The following is a 27,662-nucleotide window of genomic DNA, read 5'->3' as shown; positions in this document are numbered from 1 at the left end:
ATTTGGGTCTGTGATGTGGTGTCTGACAGAGAACTGTAACTGCAAACTGACAACTGTATTAGGAATAGCTAATTTAGTTGTGCACAATAGGGTTTGTTTTTTTTTTAATGGCAGTTAACTGTGAATACCCCCCACAGCCTCCCAGCCAAAGTTTTGAGGTGAGTGAGAATTAGCTACTCTTCCTAACCTTCCTAACTATAATGAAATAAATTTCAGACCAAATTCTGCCACACATACGGACATTTATTAAGCAAACATTTCTGAGGTGGCTGGGTAGCTGTCATTTAAGCCTCCAACTCTTGATTTCCCTCAGGTCATGATCTCAGGGTCATGGGATTCAGTCCCACTCTGAACTCCAAGCTCAGCTCGGAGTTTGCTTAGGATTCTCTCTCTCCCTCCCCCACCCTTCCCCCTGCTTACATCCCCGTGCACACATGCTCTCTCTCCATCTCTCTCTCTCTCAAATAAAATATTTAACAAACAAACAAGCATTTCTTAGCAAGGAGGCAGGAGGAGATGACACAACCTCATCTGTAAACTTAGTGAAATCCCAGCAGTTCATCCCCTTGGGAACTCCAACCATCACAATGCACAAAAGCTCCCCAGAAGCAGCAGCCCCAGAAGGGGAGGCACCTGGTTACTGTACTGTTATAGTTGGGTAACCAGAAGTTCTAATCCACAGGTGTACACAAGACCGTTAAGGGATTCAATGATACACTCTGTTTTTATGGATCAAACCCACTGTGCTTAGGAGGCTTGTTCTGTAGGGATCAAATACTGACTGAGTTCCAGCTAGCTGAAGTGAATATGGTGGCCCCTGGAGTGGTAAGGTCTTGTTGATAAAGTGCTAACTCAAACAGCTCCAGTCTGTGCATTCTTTATTAGGAAACTTACTGCCCCCGTAATTGAAGCTTGCACTAAAGTGCACATTCATACTGTTCAATAGTCTATGCTATAGTGTTTTAAAGCAACAATGTTAAACTGTAAGAACCATAACACTTGTTGCTCAAAATCATATTTACCCAGTTAGCAAATCTTGACTGAACACCTACCACGTGTCAGGCATCCTGCATTAGATACCAGGTTCATAAAGTGAAATAAGATATGGTCCTTACCCTTGAAAAGCTTACAAATCGTGGGAAAACATAAGCAAAGTAATAACTATAATATGAAGTGATAAATGCTGGGTGAAAGGCTCACACAGGCTGCCAAGATCCAAAGGACAACTTTATCAGACTCTTAAGAGCTTCTCTGCTTTAGCTTTCTAGAAGAGATGGTTCTTGAGCTAGTGTTAGAAAATCAGTAGGAGTTAACTTAGATGTATTAATGGAGAAAAGCATTTTAGACAAAAGCAGCAGAGCAGTTCTGAAGTCACAGAGATTTGACACCTCACAATCGAGTCTAAAAACAAGAAGTAGCTCAGAATGGCTGGGGAGGGGGGTTGAAGAGGGGGGCTGGGGGAGGGACAAGGAGAGGGGGTGTGGAGAGGGAGATGAGCTTAGGGAGACCAGATTATTTAGGTTTTATGTGTTAACGTGAGGAGTTTGAACTTCTCTAAAAGGTATGGGATACCATGGAAGGACTTAAGTAATGGAAGTACATTTTAGAAAGATCATTCTAATAGCAATGTGTAGGATGAGTTAAAGTGGGATTGGGGAAGAGGCAGAGTTGATGTGGGGGTAATACACATGAAAGGTGGTAAGGTATTGAGAAGTGAAAGCGACAGATTCAAAAGTAAGAAACCACAGGACTTGAGACAAAGTGGATATACGGAGTGTGAGAAAAATCTAGACTATCGAGAGTCTTGGAAATTTCATGGAATAGTGTCACACAGTAAATACTGTTGACCCTTGAGCAATATGGATTTGATCTGTGCAGGTCCACCTACACGGAATTTTTTTTATAAATACAGTACTGAAAATGATTTTAATAACATTTTCTTTTCTCTAGCTTACTTTAATTTGAGAATGCTGTATATAATGTAACATAAAAAATATGTGTTAGTTGACTATATATGTCATTGGTGAGGGTTCTGGTCAACAATGAGCTATTAATACTTAACTTCTGGGGGAGTCAAAAGTTATAGGCAGATTTTCAACTGTACAGGGGATCAGTGACCTTATCGCCGCGTTGCTTAATGGTCAACCATCTACGTGACTGGCTAAATGAAATCAAGACCAAATGAACAGAAGCTGCACTATGATGCACTTATATATGAAGACATTAAAAAAATGTGTTTTCCTAAGAAGTTTATATAACCATAAAGTAAAAACGGAAGGCTATAACAGGACCTTTTCCTCATTATCAGATTCTAACACTTCCCTATCAACCCACTGAATTTTCTTTGCCCTTCTCATGCTCAGCTTGTCATTTTGGTTCAGTTCCTTCTTTAAGCACTTTAACTGCAGATGTTTGCCCTTGCTGACCAACCTAGTAGGGACTATATTTTATCACAGTACATATTTTGTTTATTCAAGCATTATAAACCAATCTCACATATATATATGCATGTTAAATAACATGCAGTAAGCACAGCCTATTAAACACAGTTCTCTCCTGAAGTAATTCACAAGAAATTTGACTGGAAATCCAAAGTAATTAATAAAATGTGTTTCATAGCATCAAAATTATGTGTTATTTTAAGTGACTCTATGTGCCTCTACAGTCACTAGCTCATTAAATAAATATGGTCATATACTATAAAATTTAAAAGAGGAACATACACTTTTATCTATATTATGCTCTAGTTGTTCCATCATTCAAATATATATTCTTTCCTAATTAAAATATAGCTTAAAATTCCTAAATAGTATCTCTTGTTTTCTAATAGAGTTTGAGTTGCCCTAAAAATTCTGTAAAACATTATTTATAAGAATAAAGACATTAAAATTAATATGTAGAATTCAATAAACAGTAGAACTATTGGGAAAACAACTATACCACAAAGACCTCTTGAAGATCTAGAGAATGATAAAATATACTTAACCATAAAATTCATGTAACATCACTTCAACATATAATTTCATATTTAATATTTTAATGTTAATCAAGAGATATTTTAGACTCCTAAAGACAGTTAAGCATAGAATTTCAAATGTCAGTCATTGTGCTGTGGGTGTTTGAAAATGTAACTACGTAATTAAATGCCCCTCTATTAAACTGGGTACTAAATAATAGATTTTATTACACCAAAATCAAAGAATGCAGACAATAAAGCAAATGCAGAATGATTTATTGTGCCACCAATTAAAATTTAACAAAATACACAAATAACATATTGAATATGTATTTTCTAACTCTACACTGAAATAAAGTATAAAATAATGAGAAATTAACTATTCCTAAGCTCCTAAGTAGAGAAACTTTTTGCAAACACATACGAATATTTATATTAAGAAGGTGGAGGCTTATTTAAAAGTATGCTGTGACATTAACATGTTAAATCGCAGAAGAATCTTCCCTTTTTTCACAATATGACAGTCTATACATTTTCTGATTATATTCACAAGAAAATATGCTTAACAACATAAGACTGGAAAGGACGATTATAATACATCTAACCATTAAATAATATCTATTGAGAAGAAAATATGTTAGTTGCTTAGTATAACAAAAAGAGATGTTTAGAATAATAAACATTCATTTTAGGACAAAACATCCTTTTATATTTTGTTAAGAATTACTAAACTATCCCTGAGTCCATACATGGGATAATGCATTTTTTTAGATCTTTATTTAAAAATCTAAGAAAATATTTTTCCTCCCATTTTGTATTGTTTCTACCTAACGGTAATTCTGTGTAGGTAATAAGGATTCCAGTTAAAAATAGAACAAAAGAACAAACAGAGCTGATCACTTGAATAATTACATTGTGCTCTACTGGACAAACAACAGCACATAATTTAGAAGAATCCACAAGACAAGTCAGTATTTAAATAAGCATTTGAAGGTAAGCCTCCATCATTCTAAATATTTATGCTACCCAAAACATCTATACCATGTGGAAAATTTCTCTTGCATATCCTTTAATTCTTTTAATGTTTTCAAATGTTTCAAACAAGCTGAGCTATTTAAAGTCTTAGAGGCTTTGGACCCAATTCCAGTTTATCAAATTGAGAATGGTGGCTATCATATTTTGGGGAATGGGTAGCCAAAAAACAATGGATGAGTAACTTGGTTACTATATAGAAGCTCTCATATAGTTTGATACAGATGTAACTTTCCTATGAAACCTAATTTAACAAAGACCTTTATGGAGGGGAGGGGGGGTGGGGGGTTGGGTGAGCCTGGTGGTGGGTATTATGGAGGGCACGTATTGCATGGAGCACTGGGTGTGGTGCATAAACAATGAATTTTGGAACACACACACACACAAATAAAATAAAATAAAATTTTTTAAAAATGACCTTTAAAACATATCCAAGATAAGTAATGAATGAGCAAGATAGAGCTTTTCATGCTTAGAGTCAGGCAAACACTCAGGCATGCACATGACCAGACATACACCTCCCTTCAGCTCTTTTTCTGATTCCTCCTACCAGACTCAACCTGTTTGAGAAAAACAAAAAACAAAAAACAAAAGAAGTCCTAGAAAAATATATTCCAATGTTTGACCACATTTTACATTCAATTCACCTCACCTTTAGAAGGCTCAGTGCTGAAGACACACTCATTCTAAAAAAACTAAATCCCCCAAGGAGTACGTACAATATTAACAAAATCTTCATCATGTACTATCCCGATACTTAGACCTTCATAGTAATCTTCAAATTCACCATAAGTCACTTCATCAGACTTGCTGCAGGCATCTTTTAATGTTTCTAGAAAAGATAATTTGATTTCTTCCTCTGTGGAATGGCCTGTAAGATAGTACCGACTGTGAAACAATCTCCTTAAAACACTAGTAAAATGACTGATGACGATAAAGAAATACTTAATCACCTTATGAAATCTTTTCAACAATTTCAAATCTTATGTCACACTACCCTCCAATTTATTTAAACAGTTTCTTGCATGAATCAGAATTTAATGGTGATGACTTCAATACACATTCAAGGCAACTTTTAAGCCTCTGATCAGATGTGTCCTATAGGTATAAACAAAGTAAGAGTCACTACTGTAGATATTCTTTTATATCTTAATGTTTTAGAGGACTCAGTTTTATTCTCATTAGAAATGAAGAAAGAAGATAACAAGTAAATAATTTCAAAGATTTATAGGCTGTTAACACAGTAACCCAATGTGTGAAAAACATCCCTATATTCAGGCATTAGTTATTTTATGAATCAGTTACTCATAACTGCAGCTAGAAAATATTACCACAAGTAAGATTCAAAGGCCTATGAAAATCTTTGCCGGAAGAATTTTCACTAGATTAAATCACTCTATTTTAATCTCTGACATTAAGTAGGCTATTTCCACTACATCATACTAAATATGATTAATTTCATTCTATAGGAAGATGCTACTGAGAATCAAAAGTGTAAAAAAAATTATAAGGCTTCAATTTGTTATGTAAAGAGAGAACATAACTGCTAAGTAAAATAAGTCAGTCAGAGAGACAAATACCATATGATTTCATTCATATGTGGAATTTAAGAAATAAAACAGATGATCATAGGGGAAGGGAATGAAAAATGAAATAAAAGAAAAAACAGACAGGGAGTCAAACCGTAAGAGACTTAGCTATAGGGAACAAACTGGGGGCTGTAGAGGGGGTGGGGGGTGGGGTAACTGGGTGGTGGGCATTAAGGAGGGAATGTGTTGTAAAGAGCACTGGGTGTTGTATGCAACTGATGAGTCACTAAACTCTATCCTGAAACTAACAATACACTGTATGTTAACTAACTTGAATTCACATAAATAAATAAATAAAATCTAAAAGAAAGAAAATTACTCATTTGAACATGCTATATCCATTAAGATTCCTAACCCTGAGTATTACTGAGATGACTGAGACGTTATAGTCTCCACCCAAGGATTGTGACTGAAAAGTACTTCTAAAAAGAATATTCCACTGAGTCTAATTTGGGAGAAGCAGGTCAATTTTAGCAAATCAGGGGAATATATTAAACCTGGAGATTTTATATCTCTAGAATTACCCTTTCACACCCATTTAAATTCAATTAAAATACTGTAAAAGTTCTTAAAACACACACACACACACACACACACACACGGACACCTGGGTGGCTCAGTTGGTTAAGGGTCTGCCTTCAGCTCAGGTCAGGATCTCCCAGCATCATGCTCCTTACTCGGCAAGGACCCTGCTTCTCCCTCTCCCTCTGCTGCTCCCCCTGCTTGTGCACTAGCTCTCTTTCTCTGTCTGACAAATAAATAAATAAAATCTTTAAAACAAAACAAAACAAAAAACCAAAGAGGCAACATAAAATATATGATTCAGTCTTTTAATTCATTTGATATTTTTAAAAAATTCAGAAAGAGAACAATAAGCTATTTAATTAAGTAGCTTGGGTTATTTTGTGGTCAGTGAAAACAAAGGAGCAATCCAAGGTGCTCCCTACTCACATGGATTTATATCTATTCCCAGGATCCTAGCATGGAGGAGGAAAAAAAAAAAACATTCTTTAAGTTTTTAAAGAGAAATTAAAAGATGAAAGGAAGCTACAAAATATGGTCAGATGATAATCAAAGAAAATAGAGACCCATATACAAAGGCAAAAAAAATGTCAGAGAAATCTAAATGACCCTCTAAATCACTCTGAAGCCATGTTACATTTTAAAATTACAAACTTAAATTGGGAAAACCACCTTAATTGTCTAATGAAGTGGGCAAAATTAGGATAAGAGTTGGATCTTTTTCAAAAAGCAGAAGTTCTCTAATGGACTTAGATAATAATTCATTGTTAAGGGCCTTTCAAATTAAAAAAATGCTTTAGATGTTTGCTTTTAAAAATATGTGCAAAATAGAGAAAATGATTATTTTATTTTTAAAAAAGGTTGAATGAACAAGGACTACATAATTATGCTCTGCAGAAATGGTAATATAAAACAATAGAGTGAATTTGTGATTGAGTGTTAGTCAAGGGTTAAAATTAACCAAGATCTAATATATATAAAAATATATACCTGTTGGCAAAAGAGATTTCCTCCTCTGTCTATCACCCATACTTTTGAACAAATGAGTTTTAATATTATTTCTTAATGAAAACATTTTTTATTTAAATTTTTGTTTCAAATACTCAAGATTTTTATACCTCCTCTGCATCACCATCCAAGAACTACTTACCTTTTATCATTTTTTTTAATTAATTTTTTATTTTTTATAAACATATATTTTTATCCCCAGGGGTACAGGTCTGTGAATCACCAGGTTTACACACTTCACAGCACCTTTTATCATTTTTAACTAACCTTTCTTTCTGTCTACTTGGACACCATGAAGTATTTTATTTTATTTTTTTTAAAGATTTTATTTATTTATTTGTCAGAGACAGAGAGAGGAAGAGAGCACAAGCAGGGGGAGCAGCAGGCAGAGGGAGAAGAAGGCTCCTGACTGAGCAGGGAGCCTGACATCCCAGGACCGAGGGATCATGACCTGAGCTGAAGGCAGATGCTTAACCAACTAAACCACCCAGGTGTCCCACCATGAAGTATTTTAATAAACAGTGATAATATCTTTACAGAGAAATACATTTGGGACATTTCATTTCTATTAAAGCTGAAAATAATCTTTTTCTAACAAATTATTTAAGTAAAAAGAAAGTATTTTCTATAGTAAAAATGTGCTACAAAAGTCTTAATTTGAAATTTATTATAAATTGTAAATAATCTAGGGGCACCTGAGTGGCTTAGTCAATTGAACGTCCAACTCTAGATTTGGCTCTGGTATGATCCTGGGGTCATGAGATGGAGTCCCGTGCTGGACTCCAAATTCGGTGGGAAGTCTGCTTCTCTCCTTCTCACTCTGTCCCTCCCTTTGCTCACTCTCTCTCTCTCTCTGTCTTTATCAAATAGATAAATATTTTTTAATTGTAAATAATTTATATTCCAGAGACGGCATGTGACTAGATTATAATTTGTATTGATAGGTAATATTTTTAAACTTCAAACTTTAAAAAACTTCAATGGGTGTTTGTTCTTCTTTTTAAGACTGCTTGTATCTACTAGCTTATTTTCCTTAATGTGAATGCAAAGATGAGAAAGGAAATTTGGGGTTTGGGTTTTTTTTTTTTTTGAGGTGTTGGAATTTCTTAAACAAATGAAGGCTTATCCAACAAGAACAAAACCCTCACCAACAATTCAATGACATCTAACAAAACTAAAGCTGCTTTAGCAACTTAATTAAGATTGTTAGAAGGGAGAAAACAAAGAGAAAAACAATGTAGGATGTTGAAATCATCTAATTTTGAAATAAGAAAACTATCTTGTTCTTATATTTGGCAAGCTAATTAAGGAAGAAGAGCAGGGAATGACATAAGTTTAAAGAAAAAGATATGCTAAATCCAGGGGCACCTGGGTGGCTCAGTGGGTTAAGCCCCGGCCTTAGGCTCAGGTCATGATCCCAGGGTCCTGGGATTGAGCCCCGCATCGGGTTCTCTGCTCAGTGGGGAGCCTGCTTCCTCCTCTCTCTCTGCCTGCTTCTCTGCCTACTTGTGATCTCTGTCTGTCAAATAAATAAATAAAAATCTTTAAAAAAAAAAAAAGATATGCTAAATCCAATTCAATAATGCTAGAAATTTTCTTAGGGGCAACTGCAGTTCATTTAAAGTCATTGATAAGGAAATTAAACTATTCTGACCTTAGGCTATCAGAAATCAGGAAGCCAGTGATAGTTAGCTTTAATCTTTACAACAAATTGTTGTCTTTTTCACTTCATAATTATAAGTAATAAATAAACCATTTACAAGAGTTAATGGTGATAAACAAAAGTAATTACAGGGTAACTTCTTTTAATAATAAAAATATCAAAAAAAAATCTGGAATAGTATTTTATAGTATTTAACAATATATGATCAAAATCATAAATTAGAAAGATAAAATATAAATTAAATATAAATTACAAAGATTAAATATAAATTACAAATGTCAAAAAATACAAAAATATGTTTAACCTTCCAAATAACCAGGGAAATGCAAGTAAAAATTTTTTTAGTCTATCAGATTGGCAAAATTCTGTGGTATTGGGAGGACAGTCAAGGAAATGAATTCTCCAACTAACGGCAATATAATCTGGTATAGCCATTCTTATAATGCAATTTTAAGTATCAGTTAAAATTTGAAATGTAGATATTGTAGGTATTGAAATTATCACCCCATAAGAAACAGCAGAAGATGAGCCTGATGAGTCACAAATAAACATATTCTTTTCTTCATTGTTCAGAAATTTAAAGTCTTCCAGTAGGAGCCTAACTAGGTAAATTGTAGTGTATTGATTTTTAAAAAGAATAATATGCAGCAGATAATAATAAGGTGGCTCAATATGGATTAATATGGCAAGAGCTCCAAAACATTTTTGAGTGTAAAAAGTAAACTACATACCAGTGTATTTAGTGTACCTGTCATGCTAAAAAAAAAAAAAAATCAAGCAGTATTTGATATTTATAGCACCTATATAGCTATGAAAATTCATAGAGTAAGGACATATAAGAAATGTGTATATATTAAATGATAATGTTACCTCTCTAGAGGAACATGTGATGAAAAGAGGAGTCACTGTGGCCAATACTTACTTTCTTTTTGTTTTTTGTTTTTTGTTTTTTTAAAGATTTTATTTATTTATTTGACAAACAGAGATCACAAGTAGGCAGAAAGGCAGGCAGAGAGAGAGGAAGGGAAGCAGGCTCCCTGCTGAGCAGAGAGCCAGATGCGGGACTCTATCTGAGGACCCTGGGATCATGACCTGAGCCGAAGGCAGAGGCTTTAACCCACTGAGCCACCCAGGTGCCCCCAAATACTTTCTTTATACTAAGAATGTATTAATAAATCAACTATATAAAAATTAAAGTCAGAAAAAATACAGTAGGTAATGAATCTCTAAAATTACAGATCTTCCCTGACTCACAATAAAGTTGTATCTGATAAACCCATTGTAAACTGAAACTGTCTTAAGCTGAAAATGCTCTTAATTCATCTAACCTAAAATACCATAGTTTAGCCCAGCCCACCTTAGTCGTGCCCAGAATACTTACAATTAGCCTACACTTGGGCAAAATCACATAAGGCAAAGCCCATTTTATAATATAGTATTGAGTATCTCTTGTAATTCATTGAATACTATGTATATATATGTATATATACTGTGTATATATATGTACACATACATATATATATAATATAGTATTGAATATCTCATGTAATTTATTGAATACTGTACTGAAAGTGAAAAACAGTATAGCCGTATGGGTACAGAATGATTACATAAGTGTATAGGTTGTTACTCTCCCGGTCACATGGCTGGCTGGGAGCTTGCTACCGCTGCCCAGCTTCACAAGAGAGTATCATACTGTGAATGCCAGCCAGGGAGAAGATCAAAAAGCAAAACTTGAAGTGCAGTTTCTACTAAATTCACATTGTTTTAGTACTATTGTAAAATCAGAAAATTGTTAAGTCAAGCCATCCTAAATTTCCTGTATGTATCTGAGATATTTTCTAGATCCTCAAATTCTGATACACATATGTATGCCTGTTACATATATATCACCATTCCCAGAGAAAGACATTCACTTTCTGCCTTGAATCTTCAAGTATATGAGGATACAGTAAAACTAACCCAGAGAACTTGCACATGTAATTATCTGTCCTCTGAATCCATTCTGTCCTAACGCAAATTCCGCATGATCTCCTCAGTAAGAAATAAAAATTCAATCTCAGTTCATAAACATTAAAAAAAAGCATAAACAATAGACCTCAGAATATTTAAATGAAGAGGGTCAAATGGCTCTTATGTTTCTGGTTTAAAAAATAAGTGTTTATTTCCTCCCTTAATGGCCTCAAGTCTACACTGTAAGTTAATATAATTTAAGATTTTACTTTTATTAACATTTTAGAAATCTAATGCATTTTGACTCATAATAATTACCTGAAATTACTTGAGGATGCTTCTTTGCACAGTAACATTTTCTTAGGTTTGTAATAGGCACAGAGCCAGTTTTGTTGAAATCCAATTTCATGAAGGCCTATAAAAGGAAAAAATGTTATTTTTTTCTATGAAATCATTAGACGTGAGAACCCAATTCTCTATTCTGTAGGTTATCCTTAAGCTCTAAAAAGCCAGTTGAAAAGTACTAAACTACTATAAGAAGGAAGTATTATGAATACAGGAAGATACTGGAGCAAGATAGGTAAACAGCACTCTCTGCCACTCTGACCTTGAGATAGTAAGCTAATCTCTGTTGCCCTAGCTTTTCTCCTCTTATACTGAAGAGCTGGGTAAAAGACCTTTCTGCTAACTTCCACCTCTAGGATTTATAAGAAACTGATAAATGGCCAAGACAAATTGCCAGGACCATTTTGATTCAAAAAGTGAATGTGCAAATATTCATCACTAAATTCAATAAGGAAGTACCATATTTTTTAAATGGCTTATGTTACTCTATTTCCTGAAATTTAGCACCACCTTTTGATACACCAGTTGTTTTACCACTCTGCTAATTCAATGCAATTTTTAGTACTGTAAAATAAAAATATATTTTACGGGCAAGAGGAATGGGTATATAGAACACTCAACCAACCCAAAGCAACAGCCCACATTTGCAAAAGAGTCAAAACTATAATCAGGTTTGCTTATTCACAATAATGTGTTCACAGAAATATGGTACCTAATGGGCTGAATTTCCACCCCCCCTCCATTATACATTGAAGCCCTAACTCCTCCTCTGCTCTAGTGCCTCAGAATACGATTGTTATTGTGGAGATAAGGCCTTTAAAGAGGTAATTTAAGTTAAAATAGATATGCTAGGGTGGACTGTAATCCAATACGGCCAGGCCAGTGTCCTTACAAGAGGAGATTAGGACACAGACCACAGACTGAAGGGTGACCACGTGAGCATAGAGGGAAAAGACAGCCAATCACAAGCGGGAGAGAAACCCCAGAAGATACCAAACCTGCTAACATCTTGATCTTGGACTTCAAGCCTCCAGAACTGGGAGACAATACATTTCTGTTATTTAAATCACCCAGTCTAGTATTTGTTATGGCAGCCCTGGTGAACTAATACAGTACTTTATAACTCTACTTTTATCCTCTTTTCCTAGTATCAAGATTTATGAAAGAGATAACCCTCTAGCTTCTACTCCTGATACATCTGTCACCTGGGCATGTAAAGTACAAATAAGAGCAAATTTATAAATCATTATGTGATGAATTCATTTAACATAAAGTTTTTATTGTGTCTTTTGGCCAGTAAAGATTTTGATATTTTCTATTTGAGATTTATACCTCATGTAATTGTTTATACTCTTCTATACACAAAAGCTTTGTTTCAATATTAGATACATACACACAGGTACATATTCGAAAGAGAAAGAAACTACATTGCTCGAAAGTATGCTCTAAAAATGGCCAGCAGAACCTGAGTAAGATGTAGTTTCCTATAAAAATCAGGGCCTCCTGGGGTGCCTGGATGGCTCAGTTGCTAAGCCTCGATTCTTGATTTGGGCTCAGGTCATGATCTCAGGGCTGCGGATCAAGCCTGTATTGGGCTCCACGCTGGGGGTAGAGCCTGCTTGAGATTCTCTCTCCTTCCTTCTCCCTCTGCCCCTTCCCTCACTCACACATGCCCAAGCATGCTTCTCTCTTGCTCTCTAAAATAAATAAGTGAATCTTTAAAAAAAAGAAAAGAAAAGAAAAAAAATCAGGGCTCCTGTTTTTAATTCCAATTTAATAGTCATTTTAACCCTTATTTGAACAGCTAGCAAACATGCATATTATAAAAACCAGAGAAACATCCCTTAGTCATACTCCTAAGATAACATGTATTGAGCCTTGACACTAGAACTGCCACAATGCTAAGAATTTTACAAGTTTAGTCTTTATACCAACTCTATGAGACAAGAAACTAAGGCCCAGATATATTTAATAATAGATAATCATATAACTAGTCAATTTTGGAGCCAGAAATTTAAGGAACTAATAATGTGTGAACCAAAATTTGATTTCAGATTTTATTTTCCTTTTAAAATCTGTTCCTAAAACAAGGGGAAGTCTCCGTAGTTCAGGGGTTAGAGCACTGGTCTTGTAAAGTCTGTTCCTAAAACATATGCATAAACTATTTTGCTTCATGCTGGTAGATTTGTATATGTATGTGTTTGCCTGTATTTTACTAATTCCAAAATATATTACAGGTGAAGGGATTTAAAACATGTTCAATAGTAATCAATCAAGTTGTAAAATAATGAACCCAACGCTCTACTAAAAGTAACTATTTCAGGGGTGCTTGCATGGCTCAGTCAGTTAAGCATCTGCCTTCTGCTCAGGTCATGATCCTGGAGTCCTGTGATGGAGTCCCGGACCAGGTTCCTGGCTCAGCAGGAAATCTGCTTCTCCCTCTGCCCGCCCCCCCAACCCCCGCCCCCTGCTTGTGTACCCCTACCCATATGCATGCCCTCCCTCTCAAATAAATTACAAAAATTTAAAAAAAAACTTTAAAAAGTAACTATTTCAAAGATTATTTAACAAAATTACCTTTCGAACAAATGATTTCCTGTATTCATTCATTTCACCAATAATGGCGCGTTTGAATTCTCCATAATCAACCTTGCCACTGTCATTGCCATTCAGAATTTGCCATGCAGACTCAAAATCCTAAACATATTCAAGGAGACCACCATTTCACCTTTTAGTTATATATGACCACAACAAAACTCATCTTAATTCTATTATGTTACTACTTTTGTAGCCCTGTAGCAGGCAAAGAAGCAGATTTAACAAGACAATTCCAAAAAGTTACATATAAACCCAAACAAAGGCACTAAGAAAACCATTTAAAGGAACTCTGTGGTGGACAGTTCTGTAAAATTCAGGGTCATTTAGGAGAGTCAGTGTCACAAATTCTTATTTTGATTTTGATTCCTTTCAATACAAAAATGCTCACCACTTACTTGAATTTGAACTTTTAATTATTTTTAATGTATTATACATGTGACAATTAAAAATTCACTTCAGGTTCTACAGTGCTTCCAATTGGCATTAGGGCCACTAGTGGTATTTCTGCTAGTCGTCATGTTTCAAAGTGCAAAAGATCTAAATGGCTCCAATATTATCCCGCAATTCACACTGAAAGGTGTTATTTTGAGTAAATCCTTATGCCAGTTTGTTGATTTTACCATTGCCACTTACTTCTTTGCAAATGCACAATTTAATAGAATGTTCTAGTCACAGAGTTCCTAATAACAACAACAACAAAATACAGATGGGGTTTTCTTAAACTCAGGTAAATAAATGTCTTTTCAAAGTTTCAGTCAAGTTGTTTGCTTTAAACAAGATTGTAAATAAGATACCTAGCAAGGTGACTAACAAACAATGGGACTCAGAAAAGTTCTACTTCCTCCTCCTTTTTTCAATTAAAATTCTAATAAGAAAAACTCAATCTTAAGATGCCCTGCTTCCCCCAATTTTCAATAACCCCTAACTTGTCTGTCATAATGCCTAGCACATGACTAACTTTAAGTGTCTGTAAAATGGGCTCTTAAATTTAAAAATGAGCTTGACCTTTAAAATCTTACATAATACAGATAAAAGATGAATTTGCACGCCCAACTCATGGAATACTAGAATTAAAAGATACTGCTTGAAGCTTAAAAGAAATAATTTTCAAAAATGGAATAATTTACCAAAACGGGCAACAAATTTATGTAAGTCTTTCTAAGATATGGTACAGACTGGAAAATGATAATTCCGTTGAAAAAAACTGAGCTTAAATTTATTGATAGTATCTCTAATAAATTAAGCTACTTAGGGTGCATATCAATTTTTTAAATTTCAAATCAAAGAGAATGACCATGCCTTCCCCAAACTACTTCCACAATTAGACCCAGATTGGTGATTCTTGAGTCCTTATTTCTGCTTATCATTTCATGGGCAGTCTCTAGTGATATATCAGGGGCAAAATCAGGGAATATTATTTTTAAAATGGGTAAAAGGGAAGCTTACTCGTATTTTCATAATATATGTTCTCTCTATGTTTGAAGTCTTACATAATTATTTTAGTTTCTATTTCTGACTCCAGGGTCAAAAATTTAGCAAATCAACCAAGAAAAGAAGTACTGGTTGATGCAGAAAGAATAAAAGACTGACCTAGATTATCTGGGCACTAGCTCTAACTCAGTTATTAATTACCTGTGTGACTGTGGATAAAGACACCAAGGCTTTTAATTTTCTATTGCTGTCTTTACTATATTATTATTATTATTATTATTATTATTAAGAGGAAGAAATGAAGTTAGAGGATCTCTAATATGTATCACTAAGGGGGCCACAAGATTAAACTTGGTAAAAAACACAAAGGACAGGCATGTGACAACAATGATAAACAACATCACACTGGCACAGAATTTTAATTGAAAAGGCCTATTCCCATGTAATTTTCTCATCTGAGGTTCAAAGTAACTCTGACCACAGGTATTATCTGTAGATTGCCCAGGCAAAGCCTGTCAATCAGAAAAGTTTAAAAAGACCTATGCAAGATCACACAGCTGAAGTAGTAAGTCCAGAACTTGAATCTATATCTCCTAAGTTCAATTCCCAGTGTCCCTTCCACAAGTAAACTACATCTTGTGACAAGACTATTTGAAGCAAGAGAGAACAATGCAAGAGAAACTCTGATCTGAAACCCTCGAGGTAGATGTGCTTCAAATTTACTTTTAGAATGAAATCCAAACTTCTTAGCATAACATGCAAGGCTTTAAGATAATGGACACCACCAAGCTTATTTCTCTCCATTCTTCTCTGTTCCTTCCTTCCATACATCTGTCCACGTAAACTATGTTGTTTCTTCAGCACTTGCTATATGCAAGGTTCCATTGGAGGTGTTAGAGCAGGAAACCAGAAGTACCTTGGTCCCCATCCTGATGGATCTAACACTCTACTTGCCAGAAGAGCCAGAAAATACTTGCGAAGTGGTATGAAGAAAATAATATGACAAATGGTACAGAGAGGACCAAGGATCAGATAGGCACTGCTTTAGACAGAAGAGTCAGTATAGAGCTCCCCATAGAGAAAGCCTAAATGATGGAAAATCCAGCCCTGCAAAGGTCTAGTGGCAGATTGCTCACTGTACAGGGAACAGGATGTATAAAGGCTCTGGTTGCTTGTTGGGGAGCAGGGGGTTGGTTTTGGCCTTTTGCAATTCTTAGAACAGGCTACACACCCCCTCCTCCTCTTCACACCTTTGCATGTGCTTCCCCTTTGTGTGAAATATTCGTTGTCGGACTCACGTTCTTCCTCCCCTCTTGCCTGTTTAACTCCTCTTCATCCTTCAGAACTCAGCTCAGTTATGCCCTTCTCCAGGAATCCTATGATCTTCTCTCTTCTTCCCTCTAACCTGGCCTGGAATTAATCCCATGTGTTCTGTAAGCATTCTCTATTTAATACATATAGTCTTTCATAATCCTTCATCTTTCTTTCTTCTGATTATGAAGACCTTAAGAGTCTAGAGTATGCACTCTCAGAGCTTAGAACAATGCCTACTTATTAGGTTCTATTAAATATATGAAGGAAGAATGAACAGCGAGATTAAAATTAACAAGACTTGTCACCTGATGACTAACACTGATTATGAAGCATAAAGAAAGAGACACATGGGGGCACCTGGGTGGCTCAGTCAGTTAAGCATCCAGCTCTTGATTTGGGCTCAGGTCACGATCTCAGGGGTTCAGCATCCTGTGCGGAATCTGCATGAGATTCTCTCCCTCTGCCCGTTCCCCCAACTCATTAAATAAATAAATAAATAAATAAATAAATAGAATCTTTTTTTTTTTTAAAAAAGACACACCTGAACTACTAAAATCCCATTAGAAGAGTAAATAATACCATTTAAGAATACTATGTCATTCATCACAGTACCTACATTTTCAGACACTTCTAAGCGAAATACTTGGAGAGTTTGCTTAAAATCTGCCTTATCTAAAAGTCCAGTTCCTTCTTTGTCCAATTGTTGAAGATGTTTTGCCAATCCAGTCAAAATACGAACACCTCTTTTGTGTAGCTGTTCTTTTAGAGCATCTGTTTAGGAAGAAGAGAAATGGAAACCAGTTTTTTCTATACACAAATGTATTGGTTCTCTGGTAGGAAAATTAAAGTTGATGTAAGTGGTATAAGGGATGTGAATATGCAACTAGATGGTATGTAGGACTGACAAAAGACCCTGAAAAATAGAATGCTTTTAGTCAAGTGTTACATACAAAATCGCATGTAAATATACTAGAACTATAGCACCACCGTGTGGTGAAAGTGTTACATAGAAAAATAAGGGATCACTTCATCAGCATGAAAATAATCTACATGTTACAAATAAAAGCTTAGTTTTTATTTTCCAGACTTCTTCTTCATCTAATGACCTCACATCTTTAATCTCTTTCCTATTTGCTATAATTATAAAATTGATGCCAGACAAGTCACTCAAAAATAACGAGTTCAAAATTTCTAAAATATCTGAAATCTTCAAATTGTAGCTTACATATTGAACAGCATCAAAGCTTTGCAGTGCTATCTTACACTTACACACTTAAAGCAGCCCTTTTTTTTTGTAATTTTTAGTTATATGCTCAAGCTTCTAGCATTCTCTTTGAAGGTCAGTAATTACACTTAACACAATTTATGCCATTTTTGCTTAAGAAAATATAGTTAACTCAGAGGGAGGAGTCAAGATGGCGGAGAAGTAGCAGGCTGAGACTGCTTCAGCTAGCCGGAGATCAGCTAGATAGCTTATCTAAAGATTGCAAACACCTGAAAATCCATCGGCAGATCGAAGAGAAGAAGAACAGCAATTCTGGAAACAGAAAAACAACCACTTTCTGAAAGGTAGGACCGGCGGAGAAGTGAATCCAAAGCGACGGGAAGATAGACCCCGGGGGGAGGGGCCGGCTCCCGGCAAGCGGCGGAGCAACGGTGCACAAAATCAGGACTTTTAAAAGTCTGTTCCGCTGAGGGACATCGCTCCAGAGGCTAAACCGGGGCGAAGCCCACGCGGGTTCAGCGTGGCCTCAGGTCCCGCAGGGTCACAGAAGGAGCAGGGGTGTCTGAGTGTCGCAGACCTTGCGGGTATTGGAACGGGAAAGCCGGCTACAGAGACAGAGCCGACAGTAAGCTCACAGCTCGGTGTTACCTTGAACTGGTCGCAGGCTCGGAGAGCTCGGAGCGCGGCCGGAGGTCAGGCAGACGGGAGTAACTGGGCGCTGTTCTCTGAGGGCGCACTGAGGAGTGCGGCCCTGGGCTCTCGGCTCCTCCGGGCCAGAGACCAGGAGGCCGCCATTTGTATTCCCGTCCTCCGGAACTCTACGGAAAGCGCTCAGGGAACAAAAGCTCCTGAAAGCAAACCCGAGCGGATTACTCACCCCGGCCCCGGATAAGGGCGGTGTAATTCCGCCTGGGGCAAAGACACTTGAGAATCACTACAACAGGCCCCTCCCCCAGAAGATCAACAAGAAATCCAGCCGAGACCAAGTTCACCTACCAAGGAGTGCGGTTTCAATACCAAGGAGAGCAGCAGAATTCGGAGGAGGAGAAAGCCAAGCACGGAACTCATGGCTTTTTCCCTGTGATTTTTTTTTTAGTCTTGCAGTTAATTTAATTTTTTTCTTTTTCATTTTTTTTTTTTTTCTCGCCTTCGGGTAAAATTTTTTTTTTTTTAACTGTTACCTTTTTCTTTTTTAACGATTTTTTACTAGTTTATCTAATATATATATTTTTTCTTTTTTACATTTTTCTTAGGTGTTTTCCTTTTTTTTTTAATTCTTTTCTTTTCTTTTTTCTTTTTTCTTTTTCTTTTTTCTTTTTTCTTTTTTTCTCTTTCTTCCTTTTTGAACCTCTTTTTATCCCCTTTCTCCCCCCTCACGATTTTGGATCTCTTCTAATTTGGTTAAAGCATTTTTTCCTGGGGTTGTTGCCACCCTTTTAGTATTTTACTTGCCCCTTCATATACTCTTATCTGGACAAAATGACAAGACGGAAAAATTCAACACAAAAAAAAGAACAAGAGGCAGTACCGAAGGCTAGGGACCTAATCAATACAGACATTGGTAATATGTCAGATCTAGAGTTCAGAATGACAATTCTCAAGGTTCTAGCCGGGCTCGAAAAAGGCATGGAAGATATTAGAGAAACCCTCTCGAGAGATATAAAAGCCCTTTCTGGAGAAATAAAAGAACTAAAATCTAACCAAGTTGAAATAAAAAAAGCTATTAATGAAGTGCAATCAAAAATGGAGGCTCTCACTGCTAGGATAAATGAGGCAGAAGAAAGAATTAGTGATATAGAAGACCAAATGACAGAGAATAAAGAAGCTGAGCAAAAGAGGGACAAACAGCTACTGGACCACAAGGGGAGAATTCGAGAGATAAGTGACACCATAAGACGAAACAACATTAGAATAATTGGGATTCCAGAAGAAGAAGAAAGAGAGAGAGGAGCAGAAGGTATACTGGAGAGAATTATTGGGGAGAATTTCCCCAATATGGCAAAGGGAACGAGCATCAAAATTCAGGAGGTTCAGAGAACGCCCCTCAAAATCAATAGGAATAGGCCCACACCCCGTCACCTAATAGTAAAATTTACAAGTCTCAGTGACAAAGAGAAAATCCTGAAAGCAGCCCGGGAAAAGAAGTCTGTAACATACAATGGTAAAAATATTAGATTGGCAGCTGACTTATCCACAGAGACCTGGCAGGCCAGAAAGAGCTGGCATGATATTTTCAGAGCACTAAACGAGAAAAACATGCAGCCAAGAATACTATATCCAGCTAGGCTATCATTGAAAATAGAAGGAGAGATTAAAAGCTTTCAGGACAAACAAAAACTGAAAGAATTTGCAAATACCAAACCAGCTCTACAGGAAATATTGAAAGGGGTCCTCTAAGCAAAGAGAGAGCCTACAAGTGGTAGATCAGAAAGGAACAGAGACCATATACAGTAACAGTCAACTTACAGGCAATACAATGGCACTAAATTCATATCTCTCAATAGTTACCCTGAATGTTAATGGGCTAAATGCCCCTGTCAAAAGACACAGGGTATCAGAATGGATAAAAAAACAAAACCCATCTATATGTTGCCTCCAAGAAACTCATTTTAAGCCCGAAGACACCTCCAGATTTAAAGTGAGGGGGTGGAAAAGAATTTACCATGCTAATGGACATCAGAAGAAAGCAGGAGTGGCAATCCTTATATCAGATCAATTAGATTTTAAGCCAAAGACTATAATAAGAGATGAGGATGGACACTATATCATACTCAAAGGGTCTGTCCAACAAGAAGATTTAACAATTTTAAATATCTATGCCCCCAACGTGGGAGCAGCCAACTATATAAACCAATTAATAACAAAATCAAAGAAACACATCAACAATAATACAATAATAGTAGGGGACTTTAACACTCCCCTCACTGAAATGGACAGATCATCCAAGCAAAAGATCAGCAAGGAAATAAAGGCCTTAAACGACACACTGGACCAGATGGACATCACAGATATATTCAGAATATTTCATCCCAAAGCAACAGAATACACATTCTTCTCTAGTGCACATGGAACATTCTCCAGAATAGATCACATCCTCGGTCCTAAATCAGGACTCAACCGGTATCAAAAGATTGGGATCATTCCCTGCATATTTTCAGACCACAATGCTCTAAAGCTAGAACTCAACCACAAAAGGAAGATTGGAAAGAACCCAAATACATGGAGACTAAACAGCATCCTTCTAAAGAATGAATGGGTCAACCGGGAAATTAAAGAAGAATTGAAAAAAATCATGGAAACAAATGATAATGAAAATACAACGGTTCAAAATCTGTGGGACACAACAAAGGCAGTCCTGAGAGGAAAATATATAGCGGTACAAGCCTTTCTCAAGAAACAAGAAAGGTCTCAGGTACACAACCTAACCCTACACCTAAAGGAGCTGGAGAAAGAACAAGAAAGAAACCCTAAGCCCAGCAGGAGAAGAGAAATCATAAAGATCAGAGCAGAAATCAATGAAATAGAAACCAAAAAAACAATAGAACAAATCAACGAAACTAGGAGCTGGTTCTTTGAAAGAATTAATAAATTGATAAACCCCTGGCCCGACTTATCAAAAAGAAAAGAGAAAGGACCCAAATAAATAAAATCATGAATGAAAGAGGAGAGATCACAACTAACACCAAAGAAATACAAACTATTATAAGAACATACTATGAGCAACTCTACGCCAACAAATTTGACAATCTGGAAGAAATGGATGCATTCCTAGAAACATATAAACTACCACAACTGAACCAGGAAGAAATAGAAAGCCTGAACAGACCCATAACCAGTAAGGAGATTGAAACAGTCATTAAAAATCTCCAAACAAACAAAAGCCCAGGGCCAGACGGCTTCCCGGGGGAATTCTACCAAACATTTAAAGAAGAACTAATTCCTATTCTCCTGAAACTGTTCCAAAAAATAGAAATGGAAGGAAAACTTCCAAACTCATTTTATGAGGCCAGCATCACCTTGATCCTAAAACCAGACAAGGATCCCACCAAAAAAGAGAGCTATAGACCGATATCCTTGATGAACACAGATGCGAAAATACTCACCAAAATACTAGCCAATAGGATTCAACAGTACATTAAAAGGATTATTCACCACGACCAAGTGGGATTTATTCCAGGGCTGCAAGGTTGGTTCAACATCCGCAAATCAGTCAATGTGATACAACACATCAATAAAAGAAAGAACAAGAACCATATGATACTCTCAATAGATGCTGAAAAAGCATTTGACAAAGTACAGCATCCCTTCCTGATCAAAACTCTTCAAAGTGTAGGGATAGAGGGCACATACCTCAATATCATCAAAGCCATCTATGAAAAACCCACCGCAAATATCATTCTCAATGGAGAAAAACTGAAAGCTTTTCCGCTAAGGTCAGGAACACGGCAGGGATGTCCATTATCACCACTGCTATTCAACATAGTACTAGAGGTCCTAGCCTCAGCAATCAGACAACAAAAGGAAATTAAAGGCATCCAAATCGGCAAAGAAGAAGTCAAATTATCACTCTTCGCAGATGATATGATACTCTATGTGGAAAACCCAAAAGACTCCACTCCAAAACTGCTAGAACTTATACAGGAATTCAGTAAAGTGTCAGGATATAAAATCAATGCACAGAAATCAGTTGCATTTCTCTACACCAACAGCAAGACAGAAGAAAGAGAAATTAAGGAGTCAATCCCATTTACAATTGCACCCAAAACCATAAGATACCTAGGAATAAACCTAACCAAAGAGACACAGAATCTATACTCAGAAAACTATAAAGTACTCATGAAAGAAATTGAGGAAGACACAACGAAATGGAAAAATGTTCCATGCTTCTGGATTGGAAGAATAAATATTGTGAAAATGTCTATGCTACCTAAAGCAATCTACACATTTAATGCAATTCCTATCAAAGTACCATCCATCTTTTTCAAAGAAATGGAACAAATAATGCTAAAATTTATATGGAACCAGAAAAGACCTCGAATAGCCAAAGGGATATTGAAAAAGAAAGCCAACGTTGGTGGCATCACAATTCCGGACTTCAAGCTCTATTACAAAGCTGTCGTCATCAAGACAACATGGTACTGGCACAAAAACAGACACATAGATCAATGGAACAGAATAGAGAGCCCAGAAATAGACCCTCAACTCTATGGTCAACTAATCTTCGACAAAGCAGGAAAGAATGTCCAATGGCAAAAAGACAGCCTCTTCAATAATGGTGCTGGGAAAATTGGACAGCCACATGCAGAAAAATGAAATTGGACCATTTCCTTACACCACACACAAAAATAGACTCAAAATGGATGAAGGACCTCAATGTGAGAAAGGAATCCATCAAAATCCTTGAGGAGAACACAGGCAGCAACCTCTTTGACCTCAACCGCAGCAACATCTTCCTAGGAACAACGCAAAAGGCAAGGGAAGCAAGGGCAAAAATGAACTATTGGGATTTCATCAAGATCAAAAGCTTTTGCACAGCAAAGGAAACGGTTAACAAAATCAAAAGACAACTGACAGAATGGGAGAAGATATTTGCAAATGACATATCAGATAAAGGACTAGTGTCCAGAATCTATAAAGAACTTAGCAAACTCAACACCCAAAGAACAAATAATCCAATCAAGAAATGGGCAGAGGACATGAACAGACATTTCTGCAAAGAAGACATCCAGATGGCCAACAGACACATGAAAAAGTGCTCCATATCACTCGGCATCAGGGAAATACAAATCAAAACCACAATGAGATATCACCTCACACCAGTCAGAATGGCTAAAATCAACAAGTCAGGAAATGACAGATGCTGGCGAGGATGCGGAGAAAGGGGAACCCTCCTACACTGTTGGTGGGAATGCAAGCTGGTGCAGCCACTCTGGAAAACAGCATGGAGGTTCCTCAAAATGTTGAAAATAGAACTGCCCTATGACCCAGCAATTGCACTATTGGGTATTTACCCTAAGGATACAAACGTAGTGATCCAAAGGGGCACGTGCACCCGAATGTTTATAGCAGCAATGTCCACAATAGTCAAACTATGGAAAGAACCTAGATGTCCATCAACAGATGAATGGATCAAGAAGATGTGGTATATATACACAATGGAATACTATGCAGCCATCAAAAGAAATGAAATCTTGCCATTTGCGACAACATGGATGGAACTAGAGTGTATCATGCTTAGCGAAATAAGTCAAGCAGAGAAAGACAACTATCATATGATCTCCTTGATATGAGGAAGTGGTGATGCAACATGGGGGCTTAAGTGGGTAGGAGAAGAATAAAGGAAACAAGATGGGATTGGGAGGGAGACAAACCATAAGTGACTTTTAATCTCACAAAACAAACTGAGGGTTGCTGGGGGGAGGGGGTTTGGGAGAAGGGGGTGGGATTATGGACATTGGGGAGGGTATGTGCTTTGGTGAGTGCTGTGAAGTGTGTAAACCTGGTGATTCACAGACCTGTACCCCTGGGGATAGAGTATTATGCCTCCATCAGAAAGGATGAATACCCAACTTTTGTAGCAACATGGACGGGACTGGAAGAGATTATGCTGAGTGAAATAAGTCAAGCAGAGAGAGTCAATTATCATATGGTTTCACTTATTTGTGGAGCATAACAAATAGCATGGAGGACATGGGGACTTAGAGTGGAGAAGGGAGTTGGGGGAAATTGGAAGGGGAGGTGAACCATGAGAGACTATGGACTCTGAAAAACAATCTGAGGGTTTTGAAGGGACGGGGGGTGGGAGGTTGGGGTACCAGGTGGTGGGTATTATAGAGGGCACGGATTGTATGGAGCACGGGGTGTGGTGCAAAAATAATGAATACTGTTATGCTGGAAATAAAAAAAAAATAAAAAATAAATTAAATATTAAAAAAAAAAAGAAGAAAAAAAAAAAGAAAATATAGTTAACTCTACTAAAGCAGTTATTAAATATAATAAACAAATGTCAACAGTGGATTCAACAGTGACAAATACTGGGCTGACCATGAAAAAACAGAGAAAACGATTTACTAACAATGACATCAAGAATATTGGGAGAGTTCAGACCCCAATCCCAGACAACTTTTAAATCTGTTTCTAGCCTTTTTACTCTCATATCATTTTTAAATAAAAAATCAGGATTTATCACTTCCTCATATCGACCTGTACCCCTGGGGATAAAAATATAAGTTTATAAAAAAAAAAAAAAAAAGACAGGAAAAAAAATCAGGATTTATCAAACTTTATAAATGATAGGTTGATTTCTATGATTGTTTGTTTAATGTATGCCTCCCTCTTGACCATGAGAGTCATCAAAGGAACTGTCTGTCTGAGCCTACTATCCTTTAGTGGTTACAAGACTGGACTCTAGAAACAAAAATCTGTAACACATTTTCGTATCCAAAGCCTGTGCGTATATCATTTATTACCACAATAGCTCTGGAAAGTTAATAAAATAGGTTATCCCCATTATAAAGATGAAAAAGAAGTGCGAGAGATTTGCACAATGTAATATGTCTATGAAACAGCAGAGTCCAAACATCACCCTGGCTCCCAGGCTAGCATTTTTCTCTTTTAAAAGAGGTTGCCATAAAAAAAAAAAAAAAATTTAAAAATTAAAAAAAAATAAAAGAGGTTGCCATAAATCACTTTGGGACATCACCTCATGCATAATCACTTAAATTTTATTCATTTCATGGAGAAAATGCATACTATCTAGTACTTTCTAAAATTCTTAAATTCATAAGTCATATAATACTAGTTAAACAAGATCACTAAAGTGGAAGACATCCTAAAACTATTTTCATTTTTTTTTCAAATCCAGTCGCTTTATAAAAGTATTTTTAAATGCGTAAATTCATAAAAAGAAGCAAATAAGAAATATAAATCAGTGGGGCACCTGCGTGGCTCAGTCGTTAAGCGTCTGCCTTAGGCTCATGTCATGATCCCAGAGTCCTGGGATGGAGCCCCAAGCCCGGCCTGGAAATCCCTGCTCGGCAGGAAGCCTGCTTCTCCCTCTCCCACTTCCCCCTGCTAGTGTTCCCTCTCTCACTGTGTCTCTGTCTGTCAAACAAATAAACTAAAACCTTAAAAAAAAAAAAAAAAAGAAAGAAAAGAAATATAAGTCAAGTGTCTTTGTTGCAAAACTAAGAAATGTCTGGAAAATACTGCTCTACTGCTTGCAAAGAAAATTGTTGAAACTGAAAACTACTTGAGACAATAGTAATGATACGTACCTTGAACAGCCTTTAAAATAAGCCTATCGTTAGCTTCTTGACTGGTTAAATTATCCTCAGGCTCCACAGAATCAGTTCTGTAATTGATATGTTCACAGTGATAAAAATGTATTCTTTTGCAATCTTGAGCACGGAAACTCTAAACTCTTCCCTATTGTGGACTCAAAGAAACTCTCAGAGTTGGAAGAGTGTTAGAGATTCCCCAAGTCCCAGCTTCACTGCTATAATTCCCAGAAAATTTAAATATACTAAATCAAGAGCTAATATCTTTAAACCTTCCAAGAACTACCTTTAAACATTACATTCATTTTGTAGCTATCTCAATGTTCTTTTAGAATGATTAAAACTATAAAATTTAAAAGCAGTTTTAACTTTGAAAGTACAAAATATAAAAATGTTATTTTAAAAAGACAGGAAAAAAAAACTGCATTCATTTGAGCACTACAGTAAATGTCGAAGAAACAGACATCCTGGGTCACCTGGGTGGCTCAGTGAGTTAAAGCCTCTGCCTTCGGCTCAGGTCATGATCTCAGGGTCCTGGGATCGAGCCCAGCATTGGGTTCTCTGCTCAAGCGGGGAGCCTACTTCCCTCTCTCTCTGCCTGCCTCTCTGCCTACTTGTGATCTCTGTCTGTTAAATAAATAAATCTTTAAAAAAAAGATAAGAAAAGAAAAAAGAAACAGACATCCTTTAGCCAATTTATGGGATGTGGCCTCTAATATAGGACACCAATTATTGTCATTTTGAAATGCATACAGCACCAAGAAACACTCAGCAAGAACAGCATATATACACATATATTCTGTGATTAAAAAATATATATATTTTATTGATTATATGTGATTATATATGGTTACATTTTACTTACATAATTCATATATAAATATGAATATACATAAAATATATATTATTTTATGTAAGGCTGTGATTGCTGTGAATCAAAGCATTTGTAAATGAATTTGAATTTTTTTGAATCACAGAGTACATATATTATAAAATACATACAGATAATATATATTGCAACTGATAATGTTCATACATATTATATATAATAAAATATATATAAATTAAATGTGTTTTATAATATAGGTATTCATTTAAAAGCATTTTTGGGGGGGAACCTGGGTGGCTCAGTTGATAAAGCATCTAACTCAGATTCGGCACAGATCATGGTCTCAGGGTCCTGAGATCAAGCTCCACAACAGGCTCCAGACCGGTGGGTGAGGAACCTGCTTAAGATTCTCTCTCCCTCTTCCTTTGACCCTCTCTTCCCCACCCCTAGCTTGCTTTCTCTCTCTAAAAAATATAAATTAATAAAAATTTAAAAATAAAAGCACTTTCGATTTTTCATTATACATATCATCAATCAAGGAATACTGTAATCATGTGAGACCCAAGACATTTTTTAGTGCAAAAAAAAAAAAAGGCATTACACTAAAATGTGGGAAATGTTACAATATTGTACTATAGCTTACCTTTTAAAATTGACTGCTTTGGTGGCATATGGTAAAATAAAGGTATTATAGCACAGACAAATTAATAACCTTTAACATAGATGGAACACTTTTGATCTTTATTTAACTATTACTACACATAAGATGTATTTGAGTACACTATAGAACATGAACTAGACAAATATAGCTATGCTTTGTTTTTCAAAAACATAAAGCTTAACTAAAGTCAAAATTCTTTAGGATAGAATATCATCTTACAATAATAAAAAAGAGTGTTTTCACTTACTTTCAAAATG

At 36.2% G+C, this 27,662-nt stretch overlaps 1 protein-coding gene across 24 annotated transcripts in view; it reads right to left on the bottom strand.

The window, feature by feature from the left end:
- Window positions 1-4,338: 4,338 nt before the first annotated feature.
- CAPS2 (calcyphosine 2) overlaps window positions 4,339-27,662 on the bottom strand; it is a 175,236-nt gene continuing 151,912 nt past the window's right edge. For all 24 annotated transcript variants that reach the window (XM_032346974.1, XM_032346959.1, XM_032346960.1 and 21 more), the window contains 5 exons: window positions 25,913-25,989; window positions 17,028-17,182; window positions 13,646-13,765; window positions 11,042-11,138; window positions 4,339-4,859 (listed from right to left, as the gene is read on the bottom strand). In XM_032346974.1, the coding sequence (XP_032202865.1) occupies window positions 4,684-4,859; window positions 11,042-11,138; window positions 13,646-13,765; window positions 17,028-17,182; window positions 25,913-25,989 (625 nt within the window). In that variant the 3' untranslated portion in view covers window positions 4,339-4,683. The remainder of the gene's footprint in view (window positions 4,860-11,041; window positions 11,139-13,645; window positions 13,766-17,027; window positions 17,183-25,912; window positions 25,990-27,662) is intronic.

This window comes from Mustela erminea, chromosome 6, assembly GCF_009829155.1.
Source record: "Mustela erminea isolate mMusErm1 chromosome 6, mMusErm1.Pri, whole genome shotgun sequence".
Lineage (NCBI taxonomy): Eukaryota > Metazoa > Chordata > Mammalia > Carnivora > Mustelidae > Mustela > Mustela erminea.
The sequence above is the reverse complement of the archived record's forward strand: the minus strand, read 5'-3'. Positions and strand labels throughout refer to the sequence as shown.